This window comes from Giraffa tippelskirchi, chromosome 2 (genome assembly GCF_054371585.1).
Source record: "Giraffa tippelskirchi isolate mGirTip1 chromosome 2, T2T-mGirTip1v1.2.pri, whole genome shotgun sequence".
In the NCBI taxonomy this organism is placed as follows: domain Eukaryota; kingdom Metazoa; phylum Chordata; class Mammalia; order Artiodactyla; family Giraffidae; genus Giraffa; species Giraffa tippelskirchi.
Window position 1 is genome coordinate 91916993 of NC_137276.1, and position 13608 is coordinate 91930600.

A 13608-nucleotide genomic window follows, 5' to 3' on the forward strand; every position below is an offset into this window, starting at 1 on the left:
ATTACATTGATTTATCTTATGTTGAACCATTTTTGGATTCCTGTGGAAAATGCCACTTGTTCATGGTGGATAAATGCTTTTAATATACTCTTAAAAACTTACATTCTTACTTGTAATTAATCTTGGCATATAAGCCAACAGTCAGGAATATAGACCCCTGGACCAAGCCACAGAAAGGTAAGAGGAGAAAATAATACTGCCATACCATTGAAGCCTTAAACTATACTGCAGTAGATATAAAAGTATATATACTCACTAATCTATATGCTTTTTGCTGGTGGCCAGCCTTAAGTGGGCCAGAACAGATCCCATTGGTTTCTTACATTTATTATTTATTACTTATTATTTAGACTTTCTTAATTCTGTGAGTCCTTCCACAGAAAGCATGCTATAAACCAATTATTTTGAACTTTATATCTATTATAATTGTTATTATGTTTTTATCTTAACATTACCCTGCAGCTTACATATAAATTCATGCCTTAATGACAAGAATTAATTATACTGTAGTGATAAATTTTATTTTAAGCCACACTTTTAAACTTGAACCTTAAAAATATAATTAACTCTGTGTTGATCATATGACTAATTACAGGGTATGCGCACCAGAAGAAACCACATTTCACCTCCTACACTTGTCTTTAATGAGAGAGTATATTGACTATGAGTTTTCAGCATTAAAAGTAAGTATTAATATAAATAGATCAGAGGTGAATATGCAGAAATTTCCAAAGGATTTGACTCTTTTCTTCATATTGCTATAGGACAAGATCACATTTAAATATGATATTGAAAGGATAATAGATGATTGGATTTTGATGGGATTTCTTGTTGGCAATGATTTTATCCCTCATCTACCTCATTTACATATTAATCATGATGCACTGCCTCTTCTTTATGGAACATATATTACCATCCTGCCAGAACTTGGGGGTAAGAAAAGTTTAATATTCATTTGAGGCTACTTTAATTTAAAACTCAACTAACCCTGGAAATGTCACTCAGTTTATTAGATTATTGCATGCACAGCTAAAGTAGGAAAAGAATTTGGAGTTTCTTTTAGTCTAAGGCACCAAGTTCTAAAGTTGCAATTTTCAATGGTTCACAAACAGAGAAGATGACACAAGTTAAGCAATATCATTTATTCATAGATAGCTAACTAATCTCTATCTTTAATGGCTTACAAAAGCCTGCAGAGGTTGTTGGTTGCACTTAGCTCTTTTCATATTTAACTGTAGAAATTCAGCTTTCTGAATGGATAAGCATCAGAGTATTTACTATCAGGGAGAGACTTCTAAGTTACAGTGGGAAACTGACAGATAGTGATGATGCTGAATAAAGCAGACAACCGAATTCCCTGGTGGTCCAGGACTCCATAGTTACACTGTCAAAGGCACAGGTTCAGTCTCTGGCCAAGGAACTAAGATCTTGCAAACCATACAGTGAATCAATCAATCAAGTAGCAGGATATTGGTCTTCTTCTTCTTAAGTTAGCATATCAAATAAATGACCTCAATTCTAGAACTTACTTAATTTAATTGTCACCCCAGTGTTGGGAAATTTGGGAGGATTATTATTATGTAAACCTGGAACTTTTTCTATTTTGCTTCAGTTCTTACATATTGTGTATTATAGTAAAATCAAGTTTGTAGAAACTAGGGTCACTTATATGATCCAACAGAGTGTTTTTTTCTTGATTAGTAGAATGTCAAAACTCAACGTTTTGTAAAAAGAATTTTGTAAAATTGTTTTTAGAAAATGTCAGCATTTAGTGCAAGTTCAGATTTTATTCCTTTTAGGTTATATTAATGAAAGTGGGCATCTCAACTTACCTCGATTTGAGAAATACCTTGTGAAACTATCAGATGTAAGTAACTAGAAGCTTTTGTTTTTCTGTCCCAGGGAAGCTATAAATGGTCAGTAACCAATTACATAATACCAGAAGAAAAAATTTTTATAGTTCTACTCCAATTGGTTATTCTGTATAAATAATTTCACCTAAATTATTTTTATTTCTACTTGCTTTTTATTTTTAGTTTTCAGAGTAATAGATGAAGTCACTATGTGCATCAAAAGTAATATCCTCTGATTTCCTAGAAGTCTGATTTTCCTGGAATCTTCTGATGCCCTAGAAGCAATCATTGTTAAAAGTTTGTTTTCTTTTCTTCTAGACATACTTAAGTTATTTTAAAATAAATTTAAATGTTTCTGTATAGTTTGATCGAGAACACTTCAGTGAAGTTTTTGTGGACCTAAAGTGGTTTGAAAGCAAAGTTGGTAACAAGTACCTCAATGAAGCAGCAGGTGTTGCAGCAGAAGAAGCCAAGAACTACAAGGAAAAGAAAAAATCAAAGGTGTTCATTTTTTTAGGTGTCCTTTCATTTTTTTACCTGTAAAGGTAAAACTGATATTCCTTGTTTCTCATTTTCTTTCTTATGATTTTGCAGTTCCTCATTTTGGCTTCATTTCCTCTTTTCCTTTCTGTACATTTTAAAAATTGTTTGGTTTCTTTTTCTCTATTAGATATTATCATTTAAATCTGATCTTTAAAAAGCAATTTATTTTTGCCATTGAAAAGCATTGCATTTTCTTTGCTCTTCCATTCTATTAGTAAGTGTAGAGATATTTTTAAGAACCCAGAAAATTAGTTATCTCTTTAAAAGTGTGGATATTTATAGCATTTAATGTTATAAGATCATTTATTTTTCTCTAGAAATAATTTATATATAAAATCATATATAAAATACAGTGTCACAATTTATGGTAAATGTTAGGTGCTCAGTAAATGAATAATAGAGCCAATTAGAATATGCTAGTACCCTGTAAAACACCTTTTGTAAGCCATAAAGAATGTCTTATGTGTGTTAGCTTGGAAAATAAACCTCTTCTGAAATTTTCCTCAGCCAATCCATAGTTATTGGATTCTGGTGAAATTGATGAGCTTCCTGCACACTCTTTGCTGTACTGCTTCTATTTAGGTTCAAGCCTAATACCTCTTGCTCCAGAAAGGGCAGCTATCCTGATTTTGTTTAGTGCACTCTTTCTAACTGCTTAACTTTTCCTCTGTGGAACTTAGCAGCAGTCTGCATTCTACTCTGTTATTTATCTTAATAAAACAGGCTCTGCAACTTTTGGGGGACGTGTACTCACAAACTTAAATATCAGTAATCCCTGGCTCTACCCACCTCAGCTCATTCCTTAAACTTCACAAGTCATCTGGGGGTATGTAGTTAACTTTAGAGACACAGGTGAAACAAGGAGACTGGAGAAACAGCCCAGGCAAGAAAATTGGCAGAGGCCCTAGTTTGCAAGAACTAGTAAAGTCACTGGCAGTTGGTAGGCAACCAGAAAATAGAGAAGAGAAAGGATGAAATCACAAGAGTGGAAAAATAGAAGGGCAGGATATGAAGGATGTGATGAAATGGAAGAACTTTAGAAAAGCAGATGAGTTGCATGGAAGAAAATAGAAGTGGAGGGTAGAGTTATAGGAATGATGGGAACCAGAGATATAAAAAATAGGTAATAGTTGTAATTATTGGACTCAGTTATAAACAGATTGTTTCTTGTTAACAGTAGCCCGGAATTTGACACATAAAAATGTTGAAGTTGAAAGGATTTGATATTGATTGTGTACTTTTCTCTAAGTAAATAAAATGTTTTTGAAATGTTTTTTTCTTAGAAAACATATGTCATTAAATATATTTCTCTTTTGTATGGTGAGCATTGTTACTTATCATTGAGGGGCCTAAATGTTAAGTTCTAATAATAAAGATTTATAGCTTCAGGAAACAAGTGATATAAAACCAAAAACATTTACACAGCATTTGAGGATTGTTTTTAAAATAAACTTTTACAGTATGTCACTTAAAGATCATTCAGTTATCTTTAATATTTTGTAAATCTTTCTGTTAAATGTCTCATCTTGAAGTATATCTTGCTTTTATATTGATTTATAATTTTTAATAGGGCCAGGAAAATTCTATATGTTGGGCTGCTTTAGACAAAAATGGAGAAGAGGTGGTAACTTCTAAGGGTGAGTACAAACTGTATTTTAATATATGTTTTTTTTTTGACAGAATAATTATTATATTCCATTGTTAGGACTAATTCAGTAATATTGGATGAAACAGATTTCTGTGATAGTTTATAAACATCTACTTTGACATGTATTCATCAAAGCATTAAATGGAAAAATGGAATATTCATAATTGTCAGCCACTGTCTGTTTATCTTTTTTCCAGACAATTTAGAAGAAGAGATGGAAGATGATGACCTATTTGAAACCGAGTTTAGGCAATATAAAAGAACATATTACATGACAAAGATGGGAGTTGACGTAGTTTCTGAGTATGTTCTTGCAATTGCTTTTACTTTAAAGTAGGAGAAAGTAGACTTTGCAGTTCTATAGAAAACAGCATAATTTTGATGGTTATGGTAATGGGAAGGAAGGATTTTTTTGTTTCGCAAATTATTGTAGACCTTTCAACTACTATGGTTTTGGAGAAGATAATATTCATTGGCATGTATTATACAGTATACCTTTGAACAACATGGGCTTGATCTGCATAGGCCCACTTATATTGTTTTTACTGAAGACTTAATGATACAGTACTACATTTTCCCCAGTTGATTGAATCCATAGATGTGGAACTGCAGATACAGAGATCTGTCTAAAGTTATAAGTGGATTTTCTACTGCAAGAGGGTTGGCGTCCCTAACTTCTACATTGTTCAAGTCTCAACTGTATGCCTATGATAAAAATGGCCAGATAGAAAATGGTTAGTGTTTTGCTTCATTTCTTCTAAAGCTCACATCACACTTACCTCAAAGGCTAATTGGCTCAGCCTCAGGTTAAGAACTAGTATAAAAGTTCCTTAACAACTTGACCTCTAGAATGGTGGCTCACATTTCTGAACTACAGCCCTCTATAACAGTTCAGTTCAGTTCAGTCACTCAGCTGTGTCCAACTCTTTGCAACCCCATGGACTGCAGGACACCAGGCTTCCTTGTCCATCACCAACTCCCGGAGCTTGCTCAAACTCACGTCCATCGAGTCGGTGATGCCATCCAACCATCTCATCCTCTGTCATCCCCTTCTCCTCCTGCCTTCAGTCTTTACCAGCATCAGGGTCTTTTCCAGTGAGTCAGCTCTTTGCATCAGGTGGCCACAGTATTGGAGCTTCAGCTTCTGCATTGGTCCTTCCAATGAATATTCAGGACTGATTTCCTTTAGGATGGACTGGTTTGATCTCCTTGCAGTCCAAGGGACTCTCAAGACTCTCAAGAGTCTTCTCCAACACCACAGTTAGAAAGCATCAGTTCTTTGGCACTCAGCCATCTTTATGGTCCAAATCTCACATCCGTACATGACTATTGGAAAGCTGTAGCTTTGCCTATACGGACTTTTATTGGCAAAGTGACGTCTCTGCTTTTTAATACGCTGTCTAGGTTTGCATAGCTTTTCTTCCAAGGAGCAAGCATCTTTTAATTTCATATCTACAGTCACTGTCTGCAGTGATTTTGAAGCCCAAGAAAATAAAATCTGCCACTGCTTCCATTTTTTCCCCTTTCTATTTGCCTTGAAATAATGGGACCGGATGTCATGCTCTTAGTTTTTTGAATGTTGAGTTTTAAGCGAGCTTTTTACTCTCCTCTTTCATCTCCTCAAGAGGCTCTTTAGTTCCTCTTCACTTTCTGCCATAAGGGTGGTGTCATCTGCATATTTGAGGCTGCTGATATTTCTCCTGGCCATCTTGATTCCAGCTTGTGATTCATCCAGCCTGGCATTTCACATGATGTACTCTGCATATAAGATAAATAAGCAGGATGACAATATACAGCCTTGTCATACTCCTTTCCCAATTTTGAACCAGTCTGTTGTTCCATGTCCAGTTCTAATTGTTGATTCTTAACCTGCATACAGGTTTCTCAGGAGACACATAAGGTGTCTGATACTCCCATCTCTTTAAGAATTTTCCACAGCTTGTTGTGATCCACAGAGTCAAAGGCTTTCACATGGTCAATGAAGCAGAAGTAGATGTTTTTCTGGAATTCCTTTGCTTTCTCCATGATCCAACAAACGTTGCCAATTTGATCTCTGGTTCCTCTGCATCTTTGAAACCCAACTTGTACATCTAGATGTTCTCAGTTCACGTATACTAAAGCCTCGCTTAAAGGATTTTGAGCATAACTTTGCTGACGTGAAATGAGCACAATTATCTGGTCATTGGAGCATTCTTTGGCATTGCTCTTCCTTGGGATTGGAATGAAAACTGACCTTTTCCAGTCCTGTGGCCACTGCTGAGTTTTCCAAATTTGCTGACATGCTGAGTGCAGCACTTTCACAGCATCATCTTTTAGGATTTGAAATAGCTCAGCTGGAATTCCATCACTTCCACTAGCATTGTTTGTAGTAATGATTCTTAAGGCCCACTTGACTTCACACTCCAGGATGGCTGCCTCTAGTTAAGTGACTACACAATCATGGTTATCAGGGTTATTAAGACCTTTTTGTATAGTGCCTCTGTGTATTCTTGCCATCTCTTAATCTCTTCTACTTTTGTTAGGACGTTACCATTTCTGTCCTGTACCATGCTTATCCTTGGATGAAATGTTCCCTTGGTATCTCCAGTTTTCTTGAATAGATCTCATCCTTCCCATTCTGTTGTTTTCCTCTATTTCTTTGCATTGTTCATTTACTTATCTCTACTTGCTGTTCTCTGGAACTCTGCATTCAGTTGGGTTTATCTTTCCCATTCTCTCTTGCCTTTTGCTTTTCTTCTTTCCTCAACCAACCAGTTTGCCTTCTTACATTTCTTTTTCTTTGGGATGCTTTCAGTCACTGCCTCCTGAACAGTGTTATAAACCTCTGTCCATAGTTCTTCAGGCACCCTGTCTATCAGATGTAATCCCTTGAATCTATTTGTCACCTCCACTGTATAATCATAAGGGATTTGATTTAGGTCATACCTGAATGGTCATGTATGGATGTGAGAGTTGGACGGTGAAGAAAGCTGAGCACCGCAGAATTGATGCTTTTGAACTGTAGTGTTGGAGAAGACTCTTGAGAGTCCCTTGGACTGCAAGGAGATCCAACCAGTCCATCCTAAAGGAGATCAGTCCTGGGTGTTCATTGGAAGGACTGATGTTGAAGCTGAAACTCCAATACTTTGGCCACTTCATGCGAAGAGTTGACTCATTGGAAAAGACCCTAATGCTGGGTAGGATTGGGGGCAGGAGGAGAACGGGACGACAGAGGATGAGATGGTTGGATGGCATCACCGACTTGATGGACATGGGTTTGTGTGGACTCCGGGAGTTGGTGATGGACAGAGAGGCCTGGCGTGCTGCAATTCATGGGGTTGCAAAGAGTCGGACACGACTGAGCGACTGAACTGAACTGAACTCAATGGCCTAGTGGTTTTCCCTACTTTCTTCAGTTTAAGCTTGAATTTTGCAGTCAGGAGCTCATGATCTGAGCCACAGTCAGCTCCAAGTCTTGTTTTTGCTTACTGTATAGAGCTTCTCCATCTTTGCCTGCAAAGAACATAATCAATCTGATCTCTATATTGACCATCTGGTCTAGTGCCAGGCACTATCCTCAACATTTAAAAAATAGTAACTCATTTAGAATTTAAAAATATAAACATATATAAATATATGTACATAATGTGAAAATGTTAAGTTGTAATTCTCACAACAGTTTCTTAAGATAAGTAGAATTATTATTTTATTTTTTTTTTATTATTATTTTAAAATAGAGGAAGTTAAGGAATAGAGAGGTTTAAGTGATTTGCTCCAGGTGACATGCATAGGTAATGAGTGGCAAAGCCAGAATGTAAGTAACAGGTAATCTGGCTCCAGAGCCCATCCTTAACCATGAAATGAGGCTGTTTTTCTGTCAGTGAGATAAGAGTTTCATAAAATTCTTTGTACCCTTATTATATGTACTATACTTAGATATTTTCTGTGCTATTATTTTTACTTTTTAAAAAAATAAAATACTAAGGATCTTTCCTAGAGACTGCCCAAGGAAAGACCCAAGATTTCTGTGTTGCTCCATTTACTCAGACTGTTTTCTAGTCTAGACATAGCCTTTGTGTAAGGCCTCTATTCATACTTATCTCTGGTAGCTAGAGATAAAGAAATTGTAGTACAACTCATCAGGTCATTTGAAGTTTTGTCAGATATCATTAGCAAGTAGGACTTTTGAGACTTAGAAATAAAATATTTATAATAGTTATGCATTCAATTATTTAGTCCTTAGTTCTTATATTTCCTTGATTATGTTATAAAGAAGTATAGTAGCTGCAATTAAATGCTTGATTTGCTAGGTGACTACTCTTCTGTTTTATTTCCTTTTCTTTTTATATATTAAAATATGAGGTTATGAAAATGAGATACTGTTTGTTTGCCAAGCAAATAAGCAAATCTTTTTAAGTTGTTATATTCAGTGTTGGTCCAGGAGTGGTGGTAGATTTCTTCCCTTAATTACTGGTGGAAATGTAAGTAGGAAAAATTATTTTAGAGGGCTTCGCTGGTGGCTCAGTGGTAAAAAATCCACCTGCCAATGCATGGGACATACGTTTGATCCCTGATCCGGGAAGTTCCCACATGCCACAGAGCAACTAAGTCCGTGCACCACAGCTCTTGAGCCTGTCCTCTAGAGCCCGGGAGCAACAACTACTGAGCCATTCTCTGTAAGAAGAGAAGCCACTGCAATGAAAAACCTACACACTGCAACTAGAGAGAAGCCTGCACAGCAATAAAGATACAGTACAGCCAAAAATAAACAAATAAATAGAAATTATTTTAAAAAAATATTTTGGAAAATATGTATCTAAAAGCCTTTGATAAGTCAAATATTTTCCAAAATATTTTTTTAAAATAATTTCTATTTATTTATTTATTTTTGGCTGTACTGCAATCTATCATAAAAATATACACTTAGACACAGATGATCTTTATACACAAGGAAGTTACTACAAAGTTTTTTAAATAGTAAAAAATTAGAAGCAATGTACATGTCCAGTGAGAAGGTTCATCATAATTGTCTCCACTTCCTCCACATTACAGTCACTATCTCTGCCGTTTCTAGTGCTTCCAGAATATATAGAACTGTTAAACTGGTAGTTACGAAAAGTTCATAAAAATTTATAAAGGTACTTTCAGTATATTATTAAATACAAATTTTAAAAGAGGATACAAAATCATATACACAGTATACTCATTAATATTTAAAAAGGAAAAACTTAGGGATAAAAAGACTGAGAAAAACATACCAAAATGTTATAGTGATTGCTATAAGGTAATAAAAGTGCTTTTCATCATTATCTCAGTTTTCAATAATGAAACATTTCTTTTATAATAAGAGTCATCCATTTCATTTTAAAAAATGCAACTTCCAGAAATATGTAGATCTACAATTTCACTTAGAAATATCTACCTGAGGGCTTCCCTGTTGGCTCAGATGGTAAATCACTACCTGAATTTTGGTAACAACACTAACAAGTTTTATAGCCGCTTTGGGGTTTACCTAGGGTGCTCTTTTTTTAATTAATTTATTTTCTTTTTATTTGCTCTGAGTCTTTGTTGCTGCTCACGGGCTTTCTCTAATTGCAGCAAGCTGGGGCTACTCTTCATCACAGTGCACAGGCTTCTCATTGTGGTGGCTTCTCTTGTGAAGTACAGGCTCTCAGGCCTGCAGGCTTCAGTAGTTGTGGCTTACAGGCTTAGTTGCTCCACAGCCTGTGGGATCTTCCCAGTTCAGTTCAGTTCAGTCGCTTAGTCGTGTCCACCTCTTTGCGACCCCGTGAACTGCAGCACACCAGGCCTCCCTGTCTATCACCAACTCCTAGAGCGTATCCAAACTCATGTCCATTGAGTTGGTGATGCCATCCATCCATCTCATCCTCTGTCATCTGCTTCTGTTCCTGCCCTCAATCTTTCCCAGCATCAGGGTCTTTTCAAATGAGTCAGCTCTTCGCATCAGGTGGCCAGAGTACTGGAGTTTCAGCTTCAACATCAGTCCTTCCAATGAACACCCAGGACTGATCTCCTCTAGGATGGACTGGTTGGATCTTCTTGCAGCCCCAGGGACTCTCAAGAGTCTTCTCCAACACCACAGTTCAAAAGCATCAATTCGTCAGCGCTCAGCTTTCTTTATAGTCCAACTCTCACATCCATACATGACTACTGGAAAAACCATAGCCTTGATCTTCCCAGACCAGTTGTCAATCTCTTCTGCCCTTCATTGGCAGGCGGACTCCCAGCCACTGTACCACCAGGGAAGTCCCCAGGGTGCTCTTTTTTTGCTCTGTGTGTGTGATTATTTTACCTTAAATGATAGTGTTTTGAGAAAAAGACATTAAAGGGAATATTGTTCAGTGGATATAACACTTTTCAAAGTATGTTCTAGCTGCTATAACCGGATTTTAAGATCTTTCTGATTTCCTCCTTCTGATTTCTTCCTGATTTCCTGAGTCACCCAGGCATCCTCCCAAATTAGATTTCCATCTTTGTCTTCCATCACACTCTGAATATTTAAGAACGTGGTAGTACCACTGTTTAGAAAGCTTTATTAAACCCTCAAAACTTGATACCAAAGATATAGTACATTGACTGAATAAGTATGCACAGCAGGTTTAAGTATTCTGATAGTTGGTTTAGGAAAACTATAAGGCAAATTTTTAATCTGGCATGATAGAATTTTTTTAAAATAATATTTTTGAGTTTTTTCTGATCGCAGTTTTTGGCTTATTCGTTGATTAAATAAAACATGTGAGGCAGAATGTGATATTAGGAGATACCATGTTTTAAACACAATGGCCTGTCTTCAGGAAATAATATTATAATGAAAATATTCTTTTCTATTTTCAGTGACTTTCTGGCTGATCAAGCTGCATGTTATGTTCAGGCAATACAGTGGATTTTGCACTATTACTATCATGGAGTTCAGTCCTGGAGCTGGTGAGGGAATAAAAACAAAAATAAAGTTTTGTATTTTATAATGGCTCATTCTACTATAAGCTCATTTGATAATCTCTTCTTTTTACTTCTATTTATGATATTAATAGTATTTTTAAAAAGATACATACAGTCAAGTTTAAATGAAAAAGAATCTTTTTTAGTATTGTAATATTTTAAAAAGATCCTTTTATAACAAAGATACTTCCAGTTGTAGTAGATGGCCCATAATAAAAAGCTCTCTGTTAATCTAAGGATTTAAAATTTTCTATCATAATAAATGAAGTGTCACAAAGTCTTGACAATTACTAGATCTGAGTGATGGTTAAGTGGGATTGTTTATTATATTCTTCTCTACATCTTAATGTGTTTGAAAAATTTTTCTGTTAGGAGTAATGAAGAATGGATTATATGAATGTTACACTGGGAAGGGTAATGAAGAAAGGAGAAAAGAATTTACTTCTCCTGGAATAGTAATAATTCTCTATTTATCTCATGTTTCCTATTCCAGCAAGTTTCATCTACATTTCCAAACCATCCACTGAAATAGAAAACAAGTCAAAAAATGATACAGGGAAAAATAGACACTTTTAAATAATGAGATAGCTTGTTTTGTTTTGTTTTCAGAGCACCTTCTAGGCTCTGTTTTAAAGCACCAACAGCAAAACATACCAGTGCAGAATAATGTGGCATTAATTATTAATAGAATTTCACTTACTAATAGCCTTTAAAAAAATATCTGCAATAACTAACAAGATTCCCAGGGCATCTCTGAAGAGCACTCTAGTGACAAAAAAAATCCTTGATTTGCCATTTTTTAAGAGGGTGAGTGTAAGTTATACCTATTACATTACCAGGCTTTGAGGCCAAGCACTTGTAAAGCATGTGCTCATATAGTCCTCAAAGCTTTTTAAAGTAAATATTGTTTTCTGCTTTTGACAGATGAGGCTCAGAGAGGTTAAATAACCTTTCCAGTATCACACACCAATATTCAAGTACATGCCTGTCTGATTTCCTAAGTCGATACATTTTCTGTGTTCCACATGCCATTCTGCCTCCTAAACTTTCCCATTCTTTTGAAGTATGCCATAATTGGGGAATATAAAAATATTTTGTTGGCTTTTATTTTGGTATTTTTAGTCAGACATTAAGAATATTGAAATTTGTTTAATTTTTTAAAAATTATATGTTGAAATTTCTAAAAATATTTCTTCATGTTAAATATGGGAAGATTTTAAAAACAAAAAGTTAGTGTACATGATTGACAAATGGTTTAATCCTTATCACAAACACAATATAAATGTATACACACTAATTCAAAGATGATGATTCTTAGAGCTGACTAGTAACAACCATATGAGTTCAGACTTCCCTGTGTCTTCATGAGAGAAGCTCAGGCCCACATGAAGTAACTGAATGTCTTTTGACTGCCTCATTAGTTCATTCTGAGAATCTATTGTTTGGAAGATTCACACTTAATACTTCTGAAACTGGAGTCATTGTATTATTTATATAAATAATAAATTATATTTTATATGTGTTATTAATATATATACCCTTCAATTACATACATCTAAATTTTTGAAATATAAACTGCACTTTAAAAATTAAGGAAATAAAATACCTGTTGTCATCAAATAATCTACATTTTCCAACATTGCTGATTTCTTATATTCATGTGGCAGAATTATGAGTGACTTTTTTTCTTTAGAATTACTGCTATATGTGGACATGACTGAACATAAGCGCAGAAGCACAGCTGTTAAAATAGAATATTGAAAAGTATATACTAACTATTGATCTGTTTCATAAAGTTTGCCAATTGTTTAAAGCTCAGTTTTGTCTTACAGGTTTTATCCGTACCATTATGCACCTTTCCTGTCTGATATCCGCAACATCAGTACACTCAAAATCCATTTTGAACTGGGAAAACCTTTTAAGCCATTTGAACAGCTTCTTGCTGTACTTCCAGCAGCTAGCAAAAATTTACTTCCTGCATGCTACCAGGTGGGTTTTAGAATTAAATGTATTTGTGTTCTTTTTAATGTTTAGGATTTCCTCCTCCAAACCTAGAAACATCATACCCAAATTTCTTTAATAGCTAAATATATTTATTTTCAGTTTCAAATATAGTATTCCTTAAGTCCCTTGAAAACTAATTCCTTGATTTAAAGTTAACTTTGTTTTAAAAAAGCAAACACATTCATAAATCATTCAAAGCATAGCTTCTTTGTTTTCAGTATCTTTAAGCAATCTCCAGTTAGTCTCTGCACTGATGAAAATAAATTGAGCTTGGCAAAATCTAAAGCCATCTACTCTGTCCAGATATTACAGATTTCATTTCTGTTCTCTTTTACCCTCTACCTATTAGAATATGGATGATTCTAATAAGTTGTTTATCTCAACAAAATTGCAACTTCCATTTATATTTGGATTTTAAGAATTTCATTTATCAAATTATGGAATAAAAAACTTTTCTCTGATTAACATACTTCGTATAACAGGAGAAAGCTGTTTCAGGGGTGATTGGGTCACCAAAATTACACTAAGCCTACTAAACTGATTTTGAGGGTAAACTTCAGTTTAGTTCTTCTAGAGCATTAATCTGTTCTTCTAATACTGTGATCTGGTACCAGGAATTGA

General features: G+C 35.0%; 1 protein-coding gene across 23 annotated transcripts in view; it reads left to right on the top strand.

Annotated features, from left to right (window-relative positions):
• XRN1 (5'-3' exoribonuclease 1) overlaps positions 1-13608 on the top strand; it is a 120598-nt gene that overhangs the window by 23920 nt on the left and 83070 nt on the right. For all 23 annotated transcript variants that reach the window (XR_014076643.1, XR_014076642.1, XM_081569544.1 and 20 more), the window contains exons 7-14: positions 596-683; positions 765-933; positions 1800-1867; positions 2217-2354; positions 3967-4033; positions 4242-4347; positions 10879-10968; positions 12816-12972. Coding sequence is in view for 21 of the 23 variants with exons in the window: in XM_081569544.1 (XP_081425670.1) it covers positions 596-683; positions 765-933; positions 1800-1867; positions 2217-2354; positions 3967-4033; positions 4242-4347; positions 10879-10968; positions 12816-12972 (883 nt within the window). In the remaining 2 variants the exon portion in view is untranslated. The remainder of the gene's footprint in view (positions 1-595; positions 684-764; positions 934-1799; positions 1868-2216; positions 2355-3966; positions 4034-4241; positions 4348-10878; positions 10969-12815; positions 12973-13608) is intronic.